Genomic DNA, 25,930 nt, shown 5'->3' with positions numbered 1-25,930 from the left:
ACTGCATTTCCTCTTCCTCGACTTCTGAAGAAATATGTTCCTTTTGTATAGATGACCGAACGTCAACGAGAAGAGTAGAGCAACTAAAAATGAAATTAGCTAGTTTACAATCTTAAAGCATGTTAGGCCAAATTGTAAAAAATGCTGATCGTTAACGCCTTGTATCGGATAATAGGGGCCTTTCTTCCCCGAAGACAAGAAGGTCGAGAAACTGTTAGAGCTTGAAAGTGGTACGTACAGTACAGTACAGTTAGTGAGAGAAATCTCTATCTCGGTATAGTAAGGAACTCGTGATTCTAAAGCTCAATTACCTTATTTAATAGGATAAAATGAAAACAGGAAAATTATTCTACCAACTTCTCCCGCAATTTGCAAAGTATTCGACGGCTTCATATTGGAAAATTTTTGAACTTTCAACGTAGAAAACCCACGGCTTTCATCTTATTCCATACAAACTGTATGAAATTTTATTTAAGATACTGTAAGTTTTATTAATTTAACGGCTTGTTTTTAACAGTTACGCGTTTTCTCGAAATAATTTTGAAATATTCACGACATCATAATATTATGGGAAACGTTATATAAACTCACTGCAGGCAGCCTATATTGAACTGTAAATAATACGGGCGAAAAAGTCGCGCATATCAATTTTCTTTCATAAATCTTTAGACTCGGCGGTGTCCGTCAAAATAGTTTAATATTAAAAATTCTGGCTTTACTTGTATAATATATCTGGAGAAATGACGTGTTGGAATGGAAAAGATAAGAGATTCGACACAATGTACTGTACGAATGTATAAATATTTAATAACTCGGATATTACGTTAAGTAAATGTAGATTTTATAATTAATATGCGCTATGAAATTGTCCTTTTCTTCGTGACAATAGTAAATTACAAAAATCTCGACATAATATAATATTAAATACAGTGTAAGCCCATTAAGCCGCGGGCCAGTAATCCGCGAATTTGCTTAAGCCGCTCAAAAAGCTTGGGTCCTAATTTTTCGACACTATGGTCGTACGAACCTGGACAAGACCTCTCAAACACTCGAAACAGGTATTGACAGCTATTATTTTGGCATTTCGAATGTCCGTGATTGACGTGCTATGCACTATCGCAGATTAAATATTTAAATGCTTGCTTATAACTTTTATTAATAAAACGTTTATAACATTGTTAATGTATTAATGTGTGATGGTAATAAAAGTGTTTGCGTGTGATTTCGTTTATATGTCAAATAATTACTACAGTATTACAGTATTATTTATAATACAATATTATACTGTATTGTGCCATGCAATGTTAATAAATATTTAGTAATTTTTATGAAAACATATGAAATAAAATGTTTTAAATGTATTTTTGATATGTTTTGTTATTCTTAAATAATAATTTATTATTTATTTCAAGATTGTTAATCAAACAACATTTTTTTTCATTATTTATTGTAATTTATGCATTATCAAAAACTTTAAGCCGCGGACCACATAAGACGTGGTTAAGCAGTTTGGACCCTAATCACCGCGACTTAATGGCCCTACACTGTAATCGCATCCAATAGAAACAATGTTATTTTTCATTCCGATCCGCGTTCTAAATCGTGTTAAATTTATTTTGGGTAATTTAAATTTGTTTGTGACCTGATTATAATTTCCATTCGCGACATATTAGTAATCGCGAGGACTTTCCATTCGCGACATATTAGTAATCGCGATAACTTTCCACTCGCGACATCTTAATAATCGCGACGACTTTCCATTCGCGACATCTTAGTAATCGCGATAACTTTCCATTCGCGACATATTAGTAATCGCGACGACTTTCCATTCGCGACATATTAGTAATCGCGACGACTTTCCATTNTACGTCAGAAGAGTGTAAAAGGCATTCCAGATGTCTTATGTCCCTCGGATTTACAATACTTCTGTGTCATTCCCGTGTGACGTCTTTCTCTTTTCGATTTTACTTTCTTCCAATCTCTTTGCTTTACTAGCGGTGTTTACGATTTCTTTTATGAATAGTTTTCAAAATTGAAAGAGACTGGGGATATCATTCGCAGGTTCTTCCTCCTACGTGGACGTAAGATTTCAATATTGCTTTCGAGGATGTTTTTGCTGTACGCGAAAGATATTTATAACCGAATGGGAATATACAAAAGTCTATGGTGAGAGTTTCGATCGAATGAAAACGCATAAACATATAAAACACGTACGCATCAGTTTAAATAACTTACATTTTATAAGACCGACAACGTGAAACTTTGTCTCTGTAATCACTATTTGACAAATTACCTCTTATTCGCATCGAGGAAGAGGAAATTTATCGACTGATCAGAAGTCATCCAGGTTAGTCAGCCCGCACGGAAGAGTAAGAACCTTTCTTTTTTACTAGTAAAATATTCTCACCGCTGTCGATAAATCACGAATAAGAACAGAGTTTTCTATCAAGAAAATCGATAAGAGTGATGTCTTCTCCTCTCGCTTTTCTTCCTACCTCTAGCTAACGAGTAATGACACTTAGAAGATGCTAGCAAATAGAAATGAGACAAACAACCGAAGCAAGAAAGAAGTTAGAAAACTTTCAATAAATATTCATGATTCGAAGCGTGTTTTCCTTAAAACAAATGCTCGTGTTAGAAACATCTGTTTGTTTCTCCTCTCTCCATCAAGTTTTTATACAAGTTCATTTTTCTATTCACGGGAGGATCGAATTTTTCCTTTAACGATTAAAAAATTCGAAATTTTTTTGAATATTTTTGTAAATTTTTAGCTCTTCCTCTATAAATCGTCAACTAGAGGAAACTAATTCAAAAAGAGAGAGAGAGAGAGACAGACAGAGAGAGAGAGAGAGTTTGGAAGAAGAGAGGTAGAAAAATAATCGGCTCGGGTTTCTCTCTAATCCTAGAGAAAAAAATATATATATTATCGCCACAAAATTCCGAAATTAAATTAGTTTAGAAACCGGATATTGGAATTCGGAAATTTTTCTTTTTCGGTAAACTTTTTTTCCTAACAACCACACTTTTTTGAGATTTGCATTAAGAATATAACTTTAAAAATAATAATATAAACGAGTAAAGAAAAAAAATACTGTCTTATTCTTATATTTTGAAACATTAATTTATAAACTTTATGACTTTTAATTGTTTTATATCTTATAAAGATATAAAAATCTCTAACATAGTTTTAATTTTAACGTAATTTTCAGCCGGAATGAATGAAAAAAAAAAAACTATAAGAAAAAATCTGATAGAAATTGGAAATTACCTTAAATATCTTTTGTCTCTTACAATAACAGGCGACGTTTTGTTTCGAACAAAAGATAAGATTTCGATATACAAAGGATAATTACGTTTTCTTTCTTCTTATCGTATAAAAGACAGAAATTTTCGGTAGAACGAATAGAAATGAAAGAAATGACCGTTTCTATTTTATCAGAAATGACAAAATAGAATTTAATCGAAAGAGTATAAATGAAATTTTCGATCGTAGATATTATTATTATTTGTTTCTTTTTCAATTTTTAAGGCGACAAATGCGTAATCGTTCGACTAAAAAAATAAACAATAGACCTAAATGAGTACAGTCGACCCCCCATAACACTGTTGCTAATTCCGTTTTATATGAATTCCATGTTGTACGAGTCACTTAAATTTTACAAATACGTGAGCCGTTCACAGCCTGGCACATATATTTATAAAATCTAAGTGACTCGTACAACATGGAATTCATATAAAACGGAATTATCGACAGTGTTATAGGGGGGGTCGACTGTATTAGAAGCGATAGAAATGATCAATTGTAAAGTAATCGAAAGTTGTCGATGAACGAACGTTGGATAATTTAAAGGGAATCTGTAAGAGAAAACTGTAGTACTTACTTAATCTAAAAAAATAACACCAACGGGTTTACACGGCATCATATAAAAATTACAGTTTGTCATTAGGTCCACAAAGAAACCAGAGATTATATATAATATAATTTACCTTGTTGTTTGTGACAACAACAAGGTAAATTATATATATAAAACTTGGCATTCGTAAAACAAGACAAGGACAGACAGATGCTGGTACAGATGATAAGGTGATATATATTACATTCGATTTTCGGAAAACACAATCATTACCCGAATTCTCTAACAATATTTCTTTCTATTTAATTCGAAAAAGAAAACTGGTATAATATAACAGGCAATAAGAATAATATTAAAAGAATAAAAGAAGTAATGAAGTATTGGATAGAGATAGAAATTCATTACTATCCTGTATACCTTCATTTTCTCCTGTAATTTTAAACACAAACACTACTAACAAATTCGTCTTCGTATTTAAATTATTCAGAAAGAATGTTTTCTTCACAATAAACTTAAATATGTTCTCAATTGCCAACGAATAGACTCAAACAAGGGATCAAATTATTATTTAGATATATTTTAATGAACAGTTTACGTAAAAATTTTCAAAACAAACTAATTTGTAATGTTCTAAATACGTAAACAAACATTGTTTTCGTATCTTACACAATAATATAATATTCATTCGATTATAATAACCATAATAACTCATTTAGAGTATTGGATTATTATAATATTCCTAGGCAATTTCAATATTCTTGCACTGTACGCCGAAGCTCTAATGTAATAATATGCAAACCATAATTATAATTAGATTTATTTACACACTAATACTAGTTCGCGAATATCTATTTATAACTTAATTACCAAGATCTACCGCTTTGATTTTAAAGCAATATAATTATGAATACGTAAAAATATTCTATGTATATTCTCGTGTTAACATTAGTCTCTGGTGTTTAATTTTTCGTGAAGAATAATAGAAAATTCTTTCGAATTGTATTGTATGGAATGAGTAAATTTCATAATTCTGTGATTCTTTTACTATTATATAACAGACTCTCATTAGTTATAGGATTAGTTGCGTACAGTACGTGTAGTGTACTCGTCTCGTTGTTGACGTTTTCCGAATATTGTTATACTATTGGCTCTGGATTGCAATACTCTTCCTGAACGCTGAAAATAGATTGCGGCTATACTATTTGGCATGAGAATTTGCTGTCTGCCAACACCTAGTTGCTACGGCAACGTTGAGCGGGACAAATACGTATAGTGTGAAGCAGCCTCAAGTCATGATAAAGAACGAATTCGATTCTAAGTATAAAAAGTACGGTACATGTCGAGTAAGATGTAATTTTTTCATTCGAGATTTCCTGTTTCTTCTGAAGAGTTTTTAACTGGTTGGTACCGGACGTTCTACCTCTGTTGAAATCAGTATCGTTTATTCCATAAGTGTGCCACGGTGAAGTGTTACTTAAACTATATTTTGTGGAATTCCAGAGTTAGGAGCGAATAGCCTCTAGACCGGGAATGGTGAACCTTTTTTTTGAGTTCACGATCAGGTGATAAACTGAAAGAATGATTGAAACGTTACGTTACGTGCAAAATGATTTATTTCGAAGTGCCACTGTGAACACGCGTGTCAAAAGTTCTCTACCCCAGACGTTCCAGAATATGTATATAAAAAATAATTTAGAATTTAACAAACATTTTATAAAAATAACAATTAAATTAAAAATTACATAGATGATGTTTTTTTTTTGTTTTTTATTTATAAAATGACATTCCTAGAGATCTTTGTATTTCGTTACTAAAATGAACAATTTAATCACTACGGGATCTTTAACTTCTTCGGAGTTCCAGGAAAAATTCTCAGCTCTGTAACCGCTGGAGACTAGCGACACTAAAAATGTTGAAGTCATAAGAAGACATTTAGAAAAACGTCCATCTGTTGGGAAGGCCAAAGAATGCGGAAGAAGACGAAAGGTGATATAAAAGAAGTGAATGTGAGATGATGATTAGACTCATTATTCAAGCTTCTGATGCATTATAACACATACACGAAACAAAGGAAGTTCACCAATCTTTCTTGAAGCTAAACATAAGCTTGTGTAAAACGTTTCGCAAATCAGAAACATTAAACCAATTGCGCGTAAATAGCACACAACAAGAGTGGCTTTCGACTACACAATATATTAATACGAGGCGCTACTTTATACAGTAATTATACGTGTTCACCATTTCATCTTCATTTTCTGGTCTTTTATTCGATCACACAAAAGTTATATAATATATATTTTTACGTATTCGAAGAACGAAATTTCGAATTAGTCGTTTCTGGTACCAAGATTCTGCCCACAACATACATAAAATTCTTTATTACTCTCGAGAGAAAGCGAAATTGTACTGTACTTTTATATTTTTAAATGCCATACATTTTGTTAAAAGCATATAATTTTTCATTAAAACTGTCTTTAAAAATTTCGTATTTATTTGAAAGAACTTCTGGTTGTAAAATATTAAACGGGAATATTAAAGAATTTAACTAACGATATCCCTTTCAGAAAATATTCATTAATTCGGTTCCTCGACACGTTATCCATCACCAGGGATTTAGAAGAAAACGTGTTCGAAAAATGGTTAATCACAAACGGGCATCACCTAATAATCATCTAAATCGAATTCTTTCTCTTCCATTTATCTTTATTTGTAATCCATCATCTTTCTAACCTTTCGACAAGGCAACTTTCGTAATTGTTATCTTGTTTTCTTTCCCTATTGTCAGGAGACAATTTTTGGAATTCTTCACCACAGAAATGCCTTAAAAAGTAACACCGAAAGGGAGGGAAAGATGGACAGAACATCGATGACCTTCTTGCTGCGAATCATTCCACGTATTTCCGTATGAAGAAAGATTGTCGCCACGTTTAATACACTATTTCTATACAAAACAATAGTAATAAATTCGACTTTGCGGTCGATTTTCGGATCAAAATAGAATGATGTGGATTAATCACCGAGTTTTAATTTTGAGAAAGTTTGGATGTAAGATAAATTTACACGTAATTTGTATTATTATCTATAAAGTCAATTATTAACGTATTGGTATCGCATTCGGGTGACAACAAATGAAGAAAAACGATATACGTCGTCGGAAGATAGTGTATTATTACAATAATTGTCTCTAGAATTTCTTGACAGTAACGGGATTTTCATTTATCAGGCAGAAAGTAGAAATTCCTGAAATAAAATTCGAATTTTTATCGTATTTATGCGGATATTCTATAACGTTTAAATTTAATCAGTGATTAAAATTGGAGTCGACGGTTAACTAGCCCCACTTTAACGTTATAATAATTCGTTTTTCCATGCGAATTCCGTATTAACAATTAAGAATCGATTGCTTTTCTCTCACAATAAACCTCCTTACGGACGTAGAAAGTACTGTACTTTCAGTAGATATTAATTACAATACATTATTAATTAAAATAATGTATTATAACTGACACTTAAGCCGTTCGTTTATTACCGGAGGGGGTACGAAGGCAAACTGGATTTGATAAACGTCGCTATTATCGATAGAAGAAGAACTGTGTTTGTTAAAATATGTTGGTAGATCGTAAGAGAACTTTATTATTTTCAGATTGGTGAGAAATGCGAGGTGCACAAAACATTTCTTCCTTAAAGTGCGGTCGCTTTCGACTAATAGGCGATAAAGTCGGAGTGAAGTGTTCATAAAGATGCCCGAGGTTAGCGATTCTTCCGGCCGGTCCGTGCTGTTTAGTGGCTCGTTAATACAAACACAAAACCACAATTGTGTTGGCGATTCCGTCTTTTATTGCGGTGGCTGCGAGAGATTTTACGAGGCCCGAAAACGGTGGTTCGTTCGACCCCACCATCGAAAATCAACACTCGCATCTTTACGAGACGAATGAAAAGGCCGTACCGGTTTCGTCCATCGACTTAACAACCCACTTAAACGACGCCAATGGCTTCTTTTTCGTTTATAGATGCCCAAGAGTTACTGGAACGACGAGAGAGAGAGAGAGAGAGTCAAGAGAATGATGGAGGTAATCTAATCCTCTCCATCTTATCCGACTAACTTTGTTAACTATAAAATTGCGTATCCAATTTAAATTCATTTGCATCTTTTAATAATATAAAAACTTATTTTGACAGCCTTTTTTTTTAAAAAAAATTCGTGAGAAGTAAACGACAATTTCTGTAGTTAAAAGATAGTTTTACCGACGGTTTTACTAGAATCGATAGATCAAAAGAAGGACTTTCATTTAAATTACGAGAGTATTAAGAATTCAAACAGAAAGATTTGTTTTTACAGAGAACTTTAATAATACGTTTTGATGGAAGTTTGTTTTATTTTATTGCGTGTCTTTCCGTCACCACCACCGAATCGATCGAGCCGACTCTTATAATATCATAAATATTCTACCGAATCAACAGCGCAGTATAGAAAACCCTAGGCACTTCCAAATGTAGCTCTTAATGCTCCACTCGCATCTCTCTCTCTCTCTCGTCGTATCGATTCCCATAGAGAAGAGCACCAGCTTCCAATAAAATTATTAGTCTATCTGAACTAAACGAATGGAAATCTCGTGCATAAATCTAAATATCCTCTTTCGAATTCCAAGAAAATCGGGATATATCTAACGCGGCAGAATAATAAATGTTGATTTAAGAATTTAAAGGAAGCATCTCACGTCACCGGCCTGACACACAACACATCCGAACAGATGATGATTTCTTTTTTTTATTATTATTTCATCGATCGAAATATCTTGTATAAAGATATTTACAAAATTTTATAAAAATTCGTTTAACATAAGTATCAGAAAAACATTTTTGAAAGCTAAATATCGAAGAAACGAAGGAGGAATATCAATCAAGATGAGTATAATAGAAAGATCAAGAGGATGGAACGATTCCGGTTTTGTACCTTTAGAGGAATTCCAAAATATCTTCCTCTTTTTTCAGACGTTTCCGGACTAATAAATTGAATAAAGAAGACATAATTAATAGAAATTATTAAAAAAGAAATCTTTTAAGTTCTCGAAATGGAGAAAGTAGAAATACGACGAATTATTGTGCCAGAAATGAATTAAAACGTTTCCGAATTGACGATTCCACACGTAATATTATTCAACATAGTACTTAATTTCTTACTGTTTTTTATTATTATTAAATATATTATTAATTAACTAAAAACAATATAAATTCAGAAATTCATTTCCAGACATTTAAATAAGAATAAAGTAGAATATACTCCAAGAATTGGAAAAATTTTAAGTGTACTCAGAAGTAGACTTTTATTAGATTTTGTCTGGTTAAAGTCTATTATTGAGGAGAAGGATAAAGCATTATTATTTTTTTAATCTATCGAAAAGAATATCTTTTAATTTATAATGTAATATACTTTCCTTTTTTGATAATTACGACCGTAAGACCTTTTATAAATTCGAAAGAGAAAACGTGACGGGTTGGAAAATCGTCAACGATTTTTAGCTTTTTCTATAGGAAATAAAAGAAGTTCATCAAAGGATATAGAAAAAAAAAATGAAAGAAGTTCATCGAAGATGTAGCTATTCGATACGTTATTGTATCCGAAATTCCTTTTAACGACTCTATATCTTTAGATAGAGTGACTTTTATTTCGTTTTATATTTTTCGTTCGATTTCTTTTAGTTTCTTAATGTACTGTACGTAGTATAATACAGAAGAGTACGTATACTCTATGTTTAATACGTATTATTTGGTCAAAAGTATAGGGACATCTTTCTCCAGCACGTAAGATTTCGACATTTTTTTCCAGTCTTTCCTTCGCAGTAACGAAGGCCCGTAGTTGTTTTTAAAGACTTTGCATCCGTAAGTGAATGGCGGAAGGATTACCCTTATTACCCTGTGAATTCGGCAACCGAATTTAGACCATTCTGTCTGAATTTTTACGGCGTTCCAATTCGCCCTTATGCTTTTACATGGCATTAAGTTCGGAACAAGCGAGCTCTTCGACGACCAATTCTGTACGGAGAGCGCTTTGTGGGAAGAGTATTGTCGTACTACAACGAGTAATGTGCCTTCGAGAACAATTAGAAGCAGAGAATTATGTAAAATGTTTCCACAGTCTTCTGCTTTAAAATCCTTTTCACTGTGACTGAGAGACACTAGAAATCAGCTTGTATAATGACCCCTCCACCAAACTTGGCTATTGAAACCAAGAATACGGAGTTTCTATTCTTAGAAAAAAAAAGGTTTCTATTTTGTGTTAGACTAAAAACTTCTAATATCAACTCGCCTAATATCAACAGTTTGGAGGTTATAAAACGAACGAAGGAGGCTCCAGAATAGATGTATTTCTGGGCTCGACTTGCATCTCTATTATACAAGATTCAGTTTATTATTTTATACTATAATTTAAAATATAATACGAACAAAATAAATATACATTGTCATACTGCAAAATCGACTTTTTAATATTTAATATCGGAAAGAGAAGCGATTTTCTTCCGATTTCTGCTAGAAACAACGTCGTTCGTTAACCTTTCTATACGGATAAGTATTAAACTATAACATTACGAATAAAATTCTTTAATTAAATACTTCGCTGGTAATATGATGTATTTAAAGTTTCGACTGTTGCAAATAATAAATTATTCAGGAATAAATAAAATTAAATTGAATAAAAAGACGATATAAACTTTAATTCGCTTCGCTCGTACTCTTCTAATTATTGACTTTATCATAGAAAAAATAAATCAAAAATACATTTTTTCATTTACATTTTTTTAAAATAAATCGATTCCTTATTTAAATGATAAATTAGGTAATAAATAATTCAATTTAAAGGGATTAAAATCGATGTCTTGTCTTATTTTAACGTAATTTTCTTTACATTCGGATTTAATAAATTAAAAAAAAAACATTATAAGAATAATTTCTGATGAAGAAAATCAAATTATTTTCAAAATTTTGTTCTTATATTCAACGACCTTTTAATTAATTTGAATTAACGTTGTAGCAATTTATACTAAGTAGAAACTCTTGTTAACTCAATAATTATTCATTGAGAATTCATATCTAGCGGAGATCTCTTTCTACCCCCATTATATCCATTTAATTTCGAGTATTTATCTAACGTAGCTCTCCTCCCCTCTATATTTACTTACTTAGAAATGTACAATTAACATCGATTAGTGTATAACTCCGTTACGTAAAATTAATTTAAATAGTTTTTGTAGTTCTAGTAAATAACGTAACGTCGATTATCCATTCAAATTTCCCAGTGATTTAATAATATTTCTATTGAAATTATAATAAAACTGAAAGACTTTTAGGTAAGTTTCCTGCATATATTTTTTGTTAAGGAAGAGCTATATTTAATACGTTCTTCTCTAATCCAAATTGAGTGCGGATTATAGAAATTACATCTTGCAGTGAAGTCTTATAATCCTCTAATATGCTTATATTCGGTATTAATTAGGTCTATACCGAATTTTTTTTATTATCCTCTCGATCTTTACGTTATTTCTATTAGGTGTAAGCCAATGGATTACGGTGTCTTCTAATGAATTTCTGTTAGATTTGAACGAAAATATTATTCTAATTCTTTCGTGACGATCTCTTATTTACTTATAACTGTTATTAATAAGCTATTTTTAGAGTATTTATAAGGAAGAATTATCTGTAATTCGTTTCTTTCCTCATTAATTTCCATTTTAGTACACTATAATTTAATTTCAAAAATTATTTTAATATATCTCGATAGAATAATTATTTTTCTTTATTATATAAGGTGCTATTTATGTTAAAAATCGATAGAGAAATCCCTACATTAAACGGAAATTTAACTATTTTCTAAATTGTTACGTTCATTAAATATAATGATTTGTGAATCTCACGGAAGAATTACTGTAATATTTTAAATCTCTTTTTGTTTTCATTATAAAAATATAAATTCCTAATGATTTTATGCATTTTTATGCTCGGATATTTTCTTTAATTAATTTAATAAGAGTATTTGTTTTCACTACAGAAATGTGAAAAATATTGTTATATAAGTAAAACTCCCGACATGAATCGTACGAAGAGAAGTTTATAAGACAAAATATCATACGAATAAATGTTAAATTCGCGAAATTTATTAACGTAGCTACGAAGAAAATAGTGAATTTTGTCGAAGAAACCGTATACATTCGTAAAGGTAAAGCTAAAGTACAGTAGAGCGTCGTTTATCCGAAAGTCGGTTATCCGAAAGAATTCCAGTCGGCAAATTTAAATTTTCGCTAGTGCTGTGGCGCTGCAATCTTTGGCTATATCTTGGGCTACTCCAATATTTTTTATGTTTATGTATGTGTTTTAGCTGGCAGCACTGTCACTTTTGTGTGATGTTTTTCTGAGGACTGTGTGTCATGATGAATCGAACGTTTTTGATACTAGATTAACTTCTAAAATATAATTTTTTTTTTGTTTTTATATTTTTTCAATATATTTATTTTATTTGTAAAAAATAAAGAAATAATTTTTAACGATACAATAGCCANATTTACAATTTATGTAAATTATATTGTTATTGTAGCACAAACAAGTAATTCAAGGGCTGTTAATGTGTTAACAATAGCATCAATCACACTTAAAAAGTTTACACTTATTAGTTGCTCTGTAGAAGATAAACAAGTTAATTTGTTGCTATAGTAGCACAATTCTGATACGAGTGTAGTAACACTCGACATCTGTACGAATTTAGTACGTATTTTGACTGATAAAAAATATAATAAACCCCCAAAAATACATATTTAATTAAAGAATTATAGTAATTATGCCACTCCAGCAACAATAATTTGTAATTTATACTGTCATTATTGTTGTTCTATTGCGTTAACTAATGCTATTAATTGTTACAAAGTTGTTACACAAATATTACAGTAATTGAATAATATAACTTACTATTACAGTAACGAGTACTTTAAATTGACTAAAGTATGCATTGATAAAGTAGTATTACAATAAAAATTTACTGTAATGAAGCAATTGATCTGTCTATCATTATTGGTTTACAAATACAGTGGTGGAAACTGCAGGGTGGCCATAATTAAACTTTAATTATTCAGACCCCCCTGTAGCTGCAACAAATAAGCGGATCGTCACCGAAATTTGCGTACAGACTACGCAAAGGGTACGAAACAAAACACAATAGATAACGAAGACCAACATTAAAGTGGCATCTTAATTTTTTATTTAAAGCATTACGAATAAAGTCAGCTGTTTATCTTCTGTTCATTGCCTCCGAATTTTTACACCTTAAAAATAGGGCACACATTAAACAACGTACCTTATATCAGTAAGGGGCATGCCTCTGTATTAAGGGTGGAACGAATAAATGCATTTTTATTGTATTTTTACTATTGTTTTGTGTATTTTCCTGTAATGCATCTCCTAGCGGAAGTTTTTTGAATTAATTTTTTTTTTGTAAAATCCTTTTTCCCACCCTTTGGGTAGTCTGTATGCAAATTTTGGTAGCAATCCGCTTATGGGTATGCAAATACAGCGTGGTCTGAGTAGAGAAATTATAATTACGCACATCCTGTACTGTACATTTGCAGTATATGACATTTACTAGAATTTTTTTTTGTTATTGTAATAGTAGTTACTGTAGTCTGTTACTCTTGAAAATTGTCTTAGTAAACAATAGCGTAACTAATCTAATCTACTACTACAATAATAAAAGTTAATGCATTTCTTGTTACTATAGTAGTATTTTATTACTGTAATACTATACAAGTCGACCTCCCTATAACACTGTTGATAATTCCGTTTTATATGAATTCCGTGTTGTACGAGTCACTTAGATTTTACAAATACGTGAGCCGTTCACAGCCCGGCACACGTATTTGTAAAATCTAAGTGATTCGTACAACACGGAATTCATATAAAACGGAAAAATCAACAGTGTTATAGGGGGGTCGACTGTAAATTCGTAAATATTTTCATCCGTTTTCTGCCTTCATAATTTAATTAATTTTCGGGAAACTTCTCTGGTTATCATTTACTGTATATGCGTGTTTCGTGTCAACTATTTTGTTTTTCTCTCTCTTCTCCATGTTTGCTTTAAACAGACGTCATTCGTTGTTGTTACTTATTTTTTTTTTTTTTTTTAGATTCGAGTTTATTTTTTCGGAATTTTCGATTTATATTCATGAAGCGTATCTTGCACATTTGTATTATTTTGGGGCTTCGTTCCGTCCTCCTTATTTAGCATTATTTCGATTCGTAGTTAATGTGACTCCTATTTTCGTTCCGAAACTTCCTAATTTCCTTTGATATAGTAAGAACTGTGCCTTTAGTCAATTGCTACAGAATTAAATAGTGAAATATATAGAATAATTCGCTCAGTCTGTGTACAATACAATGTTTATACAAAGAGACTAGAGTCATTGTCATTTGTATGACTTTAAGCAGATGCCCCGAAAGAACGATTTAAGTAGACAATGACGAGTCTTCCGTAAATTAAATTATGGTGTATACAACTCTCTAATTACAATCATTTAAATTACAAACTTTAATTAGAAATGTTATACAACTGTTTATATTAAGTGTATTTAACTTCTTTTACTCTATAATGGTAACTGGTATCTTTACTGTTTTTCATGTTATAGAAGTTAAAAATGATAATACCGTATTTATGGACTTGGGTATCGAGTTTTTCAGCTGATAAATTACGGTATTTGTTACCTATTCGTTAACATACAATAGACTCTGACGAATCTATATTACCTAGACGATGGACAATATCCGTATTTCGATATGATTAATATATTTGAGAAGACGGTAAAAAAAGAAGGAAACATTGTGTAAGATTAAGGGAAACGATTTGCATCACCATAAACGAATCCATACATCAACAGATAAAGGATGAAGATAAATCTAAGTTGATCGCATCTTCTTCATCTTTTTACTTTAAAAATTTATACAGAGATTAAAGTTATAAACGTCGAAAGAAGTTTATTTTCTAAATTACATACTCCGGAAAAATCCATACGTAAATATTAAGATTAAAGAAATAAAACAAAATATAAATTCGACGTGGCTTCTAGTAAATATGTTTAATGCCTACCTTGCAGTAATTCGCCAATTAATAGAGACGAGTCGGTTCGCCCGCAGCAAAATATATAAAAGGTAATTTTCTTTCGTGTTTTTCTGAAATGTTTAGCGAGTTCCCTAGAGGAAATAATTATTTGCGTGAATATTAATTAAGTTTACCCCGAAAATATCCTATAGAAAGTCATTAGAGGTCAATTTTTCGATCGAATAATGTCTTCTAAATGGAATTTTCGAAGAGTTAAAAGTGTCTAGACTCAACAATACTTCGAGAGGAAAGGATTACCTTTGTTTTTCTTACGCAAGCAGTTGCTAGAAATTATACAAAGTCATTCGTACCTTCGTAATTCCTTAAATTCCTCACCTTATAAGAAATGCGTGTCGCTGTTCTTTCTAAAAAAAAAGAATTCGATTTTTTCTTATTTAATTAAATTTAATATTGTTGTAAAGTTAACGTTAAGTATTATCATAGCAATTTAAATATTTTAATGGCATTTTTTTACTCTTAATTAACGCCCGGTATTCTGATTTCGCTTATTAATTTTTCTGTTTACTTTCCGAAGTTTACTTTAAAATATGAATAAAATTAAAGAGATAATATTTAAGTGAATGTCAAAACATTGGAAATCCCCAAAGTAAAATGTCCTGTTTCTTTATACAAAATAGAGTTTGTCTTACGTTACGAATTACTAAAGCAATCAATTTTTAAAATGTTTGCTGTGTCTCATCATATTTTCAAATAGAGCGTAATCATTTCCATTATAATAAGATATTACCTTAATAATAATAATAATAAAATCGCTCTCTTTATTTAATCGTCCGTAATAATAAAGATACCACAAGACAACTAATACTATATCGCAGTGTTTACCACGTTCCTCAATCGTCATTTTCTTTTTTACGCTTCTGTAATTTAAAATGCTATGAATTAATATTGAAATTTCAGTTAAGTCGAGCCATTACTTATAAATGCCCTGGGGAGATTTCTTTCTTTTTACCCAAGCGAAAAATATTCTATTCCCCAGACACTTGCTATAAGTCTAGTAGAAAGATATGGCGGAAAGTCTCTACGGAGTCGCAAGTTTTATATAAATGCCACTTTAGATAGAGTGTAGAGAAGTTTTAAAAACAAACGGATCGACCGTCGCTCAATATCGAATAACCAGACAAACAATACTCTTTTCGTTAGAAGAGAGAATAAGGATCTCTTTTTCTTACAATTGACAATACGTTACTAGAAAAGAAAGTCGTCTGATGTGATTAACGCTTAAAAAATCAAGGAATAAAAGAAAAAAGAAAGCCTAATTATCGAGAGATTATTATTTGAAAAGGTACGGTAATTGTCGAGGAAACACAACGTAGATTGTCGACTGCTTAAAGAATTGAATTCTCTTTAATTACCAGAGAGATCTTCTTACCGACGTAATTAATTTCTTATTTTTTCCTCCCCTCTTCCTTCTCCTCCTTCTTCTCCTCCTCCTCCTCATCTTCCTCCTCTCGCATCGCTGCAAATTTCTCTAAAGAAAAGGAAACCTCGGTTAATCTACGAAACAATATTTGTCGTTAAAGGATGGAGAGGAGACGAAGAGTAGTATTATTCGAACTACACTTCGTTTAAATAATTATAACTTTCGTTTACTTTAAGAAGAACGTAGATTGAAATCAACGTTTAATTATTAAATTGCTAATTTCTCGACTAAATTAATTTTTTTAATGTAAACGACGAAGATATTATTCGAGTTGTACCTTGAAAGTATTCGAATATATACAAATTTAAATAATTAAAATCTCATTTTGTAACTCATTAAATTTTAACTCGATTTATAACTCAAAAATAATAAAATGCGAATGACATTTATCCTTAAACTCCATCGTTATACGATATTTTTCTATAGAGAGCGATGGAGAATGTAATGGAATGTGTGAATAAATATTAAATAACCCTTCTTTAAATTTGACTGTTATGGATTTTAGTAAATAAAATAAATAAATTCGAAGTTTATATTAAGAATTTCAAATGGTATATGTTCTAAAGATGTATCTTATTATTATTATTTTGTTCCAAATCGTCTATTTTTCTTATTAATTTAAAGAGAAATGCTCTCCAACTACATACCTCTCCATACTATCGGCTTAGCTATTCCAATCATAAGTGTATTAGAAATTTGATCAGAAACTGTTCTATCGATTTAGAATGACACTACAGATTTGTTACCACTTGAATATGTTATATCCGATTATCTAGAAAATTCGGATTTACGATGGAAACGGCGATAAGGGAGGAATTCGTGAAGGGTAAGAGCAGAAATGGCAATTGGCGGCTCCGTTGTTAGACTATAAATCGTCGTAAACACTAAGGCATTACATATCCCAGGCCTAGCCATTTCCGAAATTCAATTTGGCACTTCCAATTACGTCTAATAGTCGAAAACTGAAGGTAGTAAATTCTCAATGGCACGGAACTAGCCCCTTAACTATTTACCTTTTATAGAATCGGTATAAAAATAAATTCGAATTGTCGATGAATTGGTAAAGTAAATGCGGGCATCTTACATTCCGGATGACTAAAGATCAATTAGAAGAAACGAAGTGTAAGAACAAACCGCTTTATTTTCTTTTTGTGGTAAACAAGACTTAATTAATTATGCTGGCGGTGTCAAATTATCTTTTGCATCCCCCTCGTTAATGTAATATATGGGAATATATTATATATGGATCCGTACGAGTTTGCGTGACTTTCGGAGATTATAGTCTCTCTTTTAACTTTAAGAGCTACGACAAAAGATTTTTTGTCAATGGTGATCCTCGAAAGCTACATTACGTTAGCCATTAAGAAGAAAATCTAGTAGAAAGACACCGGCGAAGTGCGGAGATCAAACGACTTCAACCGTGGAATTTTTATTTATTCTTTCGGTGTTTTCTTTTCTCGGCAGAACTCTTGGCTTTAATGTTAAACTTTTTTTTATAGACCGACATCTTTCTTTTCTTTTATTCGAAAATAAGTAGAAAGACGACTTTATATCGTAAAGAATTTTTAATTAACGAAGACGTCGTTAATTGTTTCGTAAGCTATAACGATAGCAAAGGCAAAAGTAATCGTTCCTAGTTTGACTCGGTGGTCGTTCTCCTTAAAATAATGCAATCCGTCAATTAATTCGAGTAAGAGTCTACCTCTTTCTTAGGTCACGTTTGTCAACACTGAAAAAATAAAACGTCGACTTCAATTTGAACGAGTTTCGAACTGTCGCGACGGTCTTTCGATAGGGTATAACGTGTTATTTATGGAAGCATTTAGAAGCATTTTTTCTAATCCTTATCCGAATCGCATTGTTTGTGTGTGGTATGAGAACGAAAAGCGCAAGATATAAACTTTTCCAGAAGAAAACGAATATAACTAATGGTGTAATTTAATCCAGATAATCTTGATTGAAATTCGGTTTATCTCTTATATCATACAGAAGAATACTAACTAATACTATAACAGACACGTTCCCCTTTAGAAACGAAAAATAATCCAATTAATTTCGGTTAAAAAGAGATTCCTTAGAGCACTCGGAGAAATCGGTTGCTTATCCAATCGAATTAGTTCTCCATTATTCAAAATGTAACTTCACTTCTCGATTCTTGTTCTTCCTCTAGAAAAAAATAAATAAATAAACTTTCTCTCTCTCTTTTTTTTCATCATATTCGTAGTCAATTTTGTGACTGGAGTGGACGTTTATCGAACGAAACTCGCGACTTAATTGCTGGCGGAGAAGGTAAACGGCAGCGAGAGACGGAAATTGAGAGAGAAGGGGAGGAAAATAACGTCACTCTCTAAAACGAGTTTAACTTCCGGTAGAGAAAACGACGATGTAACGATACTTCCGGGTTCTTTTCGAGGATTAGCGCTTCGATTCTTCTCCTCCGAATGATTCGTCGTTCTTTTAGAATCAATGCAGGAGGAGGAGGAGGTCGGAGAAGGTAATCTTCTTTAAGCCTCCACCGCGTGGATAATGGATCTTATTCAAATTAACTGACTCATTATTAACTATATGAAATATCTCATTTTTTCTTTCTAAAATGCTTTTATATCGGGGGAAAATCATATAAATATTTCCTGTATTAAGTGAAAAACTATTAGAGATTTTGGAAAATATTTGGAAAGAATGTTTATAGAGGATGACATCCAGACACGTAATTTTTCATTAATTCAATTATTTCTAGAGCACTCACTGATTAATCTATCTTTAATATTTTCGAATTACTCGCTCACCTTGTGTATAAAAGTAGTAAAGTACTTAACCGAGTTACTAATCGGATTAAATTTAACAAAATTACACGAGTCTGACGAGAATTGTATAAATTCTCTAACTCGTACAACATCCATATTTTCTATTACGAACGAAGAGAATTTATATTTAAAACACATGCTATTTCTATAAGAATTTTATACTTTCTACTCGTATATTTAATGAATTACAATCTAGATTAATGATTACTTAAAAACCGTTAACATAAATTTAAGAATTAAAAATTAGATAGTAATTTTTAATATAGAAAATTATGAAGATAATTCTATCTGAATGCGTATAATGCGGTAAATAAAAATTTATTAGACTGATAATCTTTGTCTCTGTAGCCTACACGTGTTTTCTTTTATCGCCATTCATCTAATCTCTCCATCTCTTTCTAATGTATCTTCATTAAACTGTTTTACAAAATAATATAATAAAAATGAAATTTTATAATGTAATTTTGCTACACATTTTAATAAATATTCATTAAAATCTTTGTTTTTTTACATCGTAAAAGATAAAATTAGCAGTGAATTAATTTAATAAATTCTCCAAAATCCGGGATGAATCTTTTTTATCCAATCTTTTCGTAGGAGAGATGCTCTCTGTCTTGTTGTAATAACATCTCCTTTTTCGCTACTTTTCCACCATTTTTATATGTCTATATACAGCAAAACTGCTAGTAATTTCAATTTTAAACTTCGATTTTACTGTTTTTCTATCAAAAAATCTTCTATTTCTCTGCTTTACAACTCGTTAAAATTGTGGAAAATTTTATCCTGCAAACAACTCGATCTCACGTGTAAAAGATAAAGAAATAAACATTAGTAAAAATACAGTATACAACTCTTATTCTTTTATTAATATTAAGATAGTTTCTCTTTAGAGTAAAGAAGATTCGCGTGTTCTTCGTTTATTAGTAATTGAATATATTTGTGATTTATTGACCGAGAGAAAATACTTTCTAGATAAATAATGTAGAAACATAATAACAATACAGATTTTGTACGTATCCTTCTGGTTAAAATCTCCAAGGAATCGAAGTATATCAATTTATCTGTTGGAAACATTCCAAAGACGTTTCGACCGATATAAAATAGGAAAGTCACTTTCTCGGTTTACTATTTTTTTTTTCAATGATTTCCACCAAATTCCGTATTAAGTAACACTGGGAATTGAAAAGAAAGTTACTCATAAACAATATAATTCGATGACGTTATTCTCCATTTATCTAACGATGAATAAAGTGTAACAGCTCCTAAATTTTACCTTTTCTCCTTAACTAGGAGCTTCGGGAAAACTCTTTTCCACTTATTATTATTATTTTTTTCATAGTAAACATCTTTCTAAATGAAATGAACTCTTTGATGTAGTATAAAACACTTCGTCTCTATCCATTTAATGAGAAAAGTTTTTAGAATTTAATCAACTTAATGCTGTGGTTTTGAAAGAATAATTTCCGAGTTATTAAAAGATTCGTATTCTAGAGAAAATCTCCATTAAAAATTTTAGTTCTGGAATAATTCCAAATATGCAAACAAGCCGTGTAAATAAAGAATCTTGTTGAACGAAGAGTATAAAGTGGGAGGTCAAAACTCTGAGATTATCTTCCGGAAATAAGTAAGATTTTATAATTATTTCCTCTCAAAGCGAAGAAAATTTATACAGTAGACACGAAACACTCTCGAGAAATTACAGAAGTGTTCGGAGACACTTCGAGTAGCTTTAATTCCAAAGGGTGATTGGCCCGTCTTTTGTCATATCGTTCTTTAATTCCCTCTTCTATTTATTTCTTAATTAGTAACTTTATCAACGTTCCTCCTTCTATTCTTCTAATTCCAACTTTCAATAGATAAATTTTCTTTTCTTTTTGTCAAAACTACTTTGTATAAAATCGGGATTTTTTACAGAAAAACACCATCGGATTCACTCGATTTATTAAAATCTTATCGAAGTTCTATTTCTATTGTGAACGGATTTCTTTTAATTTCATATAATATTAAGGGTAAACGGCTATTAGAGAGCTTTTAACAACTTCTCGCCTGATTAATATCAATAATTCGCGTAAGTAAATTCGATTATCGACCTTAATTTGGAATAAATTATGTTTCGTTATCTTATTTATTTAGTCGAAAACCGTTTAATTAATTTGCTGGATTTTAATGCGTTAAAATCAAACGAAGTTCGGAAGAAGTAATAACGACTTTTGAGAGAAACTTTATCAATAAAGTACTAAGACAGACAGACAGACAGACGGACAGTGGGAATTGTAGTGTAAAGTATATAAAGATTACTAGTAAAATTAAATTGTAATATTCATTAAAAAACGAAGGAGAAATTGAAGAATTCTTTGTAGTTGTTGATGTAAAATTTCTTCTCGATTATTTGCAAAAGAATTCTTCAGATTAATTCAATTGTGCTTACTCAGAAACTATGTTTCTACTATTCCATTAAAGTATTAATTTTCAGAAAGTAAATCCTTTTAACAAAAGAGTGAACGACGGTGGAATAATAACAACGAAACCCGTTGAAAGATAGAAATTTTCTCGTTGCAACATCAATTAATTTAATTTCGTTCCCGTGTGAATAAAGATCTAAACATTTTGCATAAGTTTTCTAAAACTATAGACGAGTTAATCCCTTCGTAATTTTCCTTCGACTCCCGTTAAACTTGTAACGAGGATATTAAATTTCTCTCTCGACTTTAACATCTTTATTTTACAACTTTTGTCTTTAAATACAACGTAACTTTATATAACAAATAGAATTTGAGCTGGCTTTTTTTCGAACGATTATTCTTTAATTATAACGTTAACATTATATTGTGCGCAATTAAAAGCTTTCGTAACGCGTAATCACACGCAAGTGGTATCACGCGTAACGGCTTGTTCCGTGGGAACTGCTATCCACTTAGTCACCATCTTCGGCGTGAAGAGTTTTGCAAAGGTATCTCTGAACTGACGACTCATAGAGCAATAGAGGAAGAAATTGATGGCACTGTTAACAAGTGCCAGAAAGTCCATGATTTCTCCAAAATTCTGATAAACGTTATCGAAAAAATCTTTACCCAAAATACCGCTAAGAAGAGCCAAAATTCCCGATGGAAATTCTGTGACTAGAAAGAGTAACAAGACGGCCAACAACATTCGAGTGGTTCTATCGCACGATTTGTCGCATTCCGAACGATTCTTCAACCTCTGTCTTCTCAAATCCGCTTCGTACAGTACTCTAATCAATCCCAGACTCAAACCTGTTAATAACACGCAGGGCACTAACTTGGTCAGAACACTAAATATCCAAAAATTGACATTTTGGAATAACTGTTGTCTTTTCTGAGCGATTCTACTAAATCCTATCTGGTATGTGACTTCTTGGTTCTCACGCACTTCGTGAATTTGGAAGGTCAAGTATACGGGTAGACAAAATATTGCGCAATAAACGTACGTCAAAGTTATAGCTAGTTTGGCTCGATTCATATTGCACCATTTTACCACGTTAGCTGGGAAACTAACAGAGAGGAATATCCAAATGGCCAAAGTGACGGTCAACCATATAGAGATGGTGTGACATACCACGGTGAAGTTGGCGTGAAACAAAGTAAAGGCGGCCCACCCGTACGAAAATTTATCTTCGTCCGCCTGGTCTACTCTGATGTAATTGTGAATGGCGAATGGTAAATAAGAAGACATGACACACATGTCGGCCACCGCCAATCCCGTCAAGATGGCATTGGTGGGAGAGATCATGTCTTTTCTGGTCAGAACGATGATGTTGAGGATGTTGGCGAAGATGCCGAACAGACATACTATGACGGAGATGTAACCGTGCACCGAAGTGTACTTCTCTCTGAAGATGCTCAATTCTTTTCCGTAATAGGGACGTAACGGATCTTCTTCCACGCGAAAGTCGATATGTGTAGAAACGTTAGAAAATGACCAATTTTCAGTCAAGTTACTCCAGAAGCTGATCTGGTTATCAAATTCCAACCAAAATTCTATCAGAGAGTCGTTCATCCTCGAGTTTTTCAAGAAGAAATCTTTAATTCCGGAATGATTTAGATTTCTGGTGTTTTCTTCTACAAAACTGAACGATCGATCTTTTATTTCTCTTATTTACAGGTAAAAGAACGTAGAGAAATAAGTTCACTTCTCGAATTCATTCTGAAGTGATTTTCATACGTAGAAAATCTGAAAAGTATAANTTTTCTGGTCAGAACGATGATGTTGAGGATGTTGGCGAAGATGCCGAACAGACATACTATAACGGAGATGTAGCCGTGCACCGAAGTGTATTTCTCTCTGAAGATGCTCAATTCTTTTCCGTAATAGGGACGTAACGGTTCCTCTTCCACGCGAAAGTCGATATTTGTAGAAACGTTAGAAAATGACCAATTTCCAGTCAAGTTACTCCAGAAGCTGGTCTGGTTGTCAAATTCCAACCGAAATTCTATCAGATAGTCGTTCATTCTCGAGTTTTTCAAGAAGAAATCTTTAATTCCGGAATAATTTAGATTTCTGGTGTTTTCTTCTACAAAACTGAACGATCGATCTTTTATTTCTCTTATTTACAGGTAAAAGATCGAAGAGAAATAAGTTCACTTCTCGAATTCATTCTGAAGTGATTTTCATACGTAGAAAATCTGAAAAGTATAATAAATTTCAATATACTTTAAATTGGAAATTTATTATTATTATTTATTTATTTTACGATAAATTACTTTTAATATAATATAAAACATTTTATATTTTTCAGGAAACAAATATAATTATAGCTTTTAATTCCCTAAATTTCGAATAACTCCTTTGAAATGTTATAGAATAAAAGTAGATATAATATATAAAGTATGTCTTTCTTTATTTTTAATTTTGCATGAGACACTTTGTATTCTATTGTAAAAGTAGAATAACATTTATAAGAGACTCCTTCTTAAAAATAGATGTCCTTCCTCTTAAGTATTCCGAACAGAAGGTCGTGTTTGCAAACAATAATCCTAAACATTGTCATTGTGCATGCTACCGAGTAGTTTAAAGTTTACAATTCTACTAAAAACATCTCTCTATTCTCCAAAATAATAAAGTTATCGACTACGTTAATTGTGTACATTTCAATCAATAATAATCAGTAAAATCTGATTACTTCAGAACTTTAGAACATGAATTATCGAAACAGAAAATACAGATGAAGGTACGAACAATGAGGAACGAGAAGAAAAGACGTGAAAATCGAATACAATTTTGAATTAAAAATGTTCAAAAATAAAAAAATAAAATAATTTCAATAGTTTGATTCTCTATTAGATAATTTAATTAACTAAAAGAAGAAAAATAAACAATACAAAGATGGCCTTTGGCGTGTAAAAGTCGACGTTGTTTGACTGCAATATCTTAGAGTAAATAAAGATTTATCTACATCGCTTTGATTTCGAGCATCTTATTATAAGGGCATAAATGTGGACGTTGATTAAAAACATAATAATAATAATAATAATAATAATCTCTACAGATCAGTTTAGAGGTTAAGAAATTAAACGATAATTGAAAGCATACAGCGAAGATAATATTGGAGACACGTGGAAAAGAGACTTCAGAAATTGATGCTCCGATTCAATTGCGAATTTATAATAAAAATTTTATTATTAGTCTCTATATTTAATTCTATATTAATGATTTCGGAGCAAGAAAAACACTAATGCCCGGTTCCGTGGGAACTGCTATCCACTTAGTCACCATCTTCGGCGTGAAGAGTTTTGCAAAGGTATCTCTGAACTGACGACTCATAGAGCAATAGAGGAAGAAATTGATGGCACTGTTAACAAGTGCCAGAAAGTCCATGATTTCTCCAAAATTCTGATAAACGTTATCGAAAAAATCTTTACCCAAAATACCGCTAAGAAGAGCCAAAATTCCCGATGGAAATTCTGTGACTAGAAAGAGTAACAAGACGGCCAACAACATTCGAGTGGTTCTATCGCACGATTTGTCGCATTCCGAACGATTCTTCAACCTCTGTCTTCTCAAATCCGCTTCGTACAGTACTCTAATCAATCCCAGACTCAAACCTGTTAATAACACGCAGGGCACTAACTTGGTCAAAACACTAAATATCCAAAAATTGACATTTTGGAATAACTGTTGTCTTTTCTGAGCGATTCTACTAAATCCTATCTGGTAAGTGACTTCTTGGTTCTCACGCACTTCGTGAATTTGGAAGGTCAAGTAAACGGGTAGACAAAATATTGCGCAATTAACGTACGTCAAAGTTATAGCTAGTTTGGCTCGATTCATATTGCACCATTTTACCACGTTAGCTGGGAAACTAACCGAGAGGAATATCCAAATGGCCAAAGTGACGGTCAACCATATAGAGATGGTGTGACATACCACGGTGAAGTTGGCGTGAAACAAAGTAAAGGCGGCCCACCCGTACGAAAATTTATCTTCGTCCGCCTGGTCTACTCTGATGTAATTGTGAATGGCGAATGGTAAATAAGAAGACATGACACACATGTCGGCCACCGCCAATCCCGTCAAGATGGCATTGGTGGGAGAGATCATGTCTTTTCTGGTCAGAACGATGATGTTGAGGATGTTGGCGAAGATGCCGAACAGACATACTATGACGGAGATGTAACCGTGCACCGAAGTGTACTTCTCTCTGAAGATGCTCAATTCTTTTCCGTAATAGGGACGTAAC

General features: G+C 31.9%; 1 protein-coding gene across 1 annotated transcript; it reads right to left on the bottom strand.

Moving 5' to 3' along the window:
- Positions 1–21,724: 21,724 nt before the first annotated feature.
- On the bottom strand, positions 21,725–25,926 carry LOC111621286 (the record flags this gene model as incomplete). The annotated part of the gene is made up of 2 exons (XM_023363402.1): positions 21,725–23,342; positions 24,930–25,926. Coding segments are annotated over 2 exons (2,247 nt in total), but the record flags the coding sequence as incomplete, so codon positions are not given.
- Between the last annotated feature and the right edge of the window lie 4 nt (positions 25,927–25,930).

Source organism: Centruroides sculpturatus, unplaced genomic scaffold (genome assembly GCF_000671375.1).
Source record: "Centruroides sculpturatus isolate CEXI.00-Female unplaced genomic scaffold, Cexi_2.0 scaffold29, whole genome shotgun sequence".
Classification (NCBI taxonomy): domain Eukaryota; kingdom Metazoa; phylum Arthropoda; class Arachnida; order Scorpiones; family Buthidae; genus Centruroides; species Centruroides sculpturatus.
Note: the sequence above shows the minus strand (reverse complement) of the source record. Positions and strands in the feature narration are given on the sequence as shown.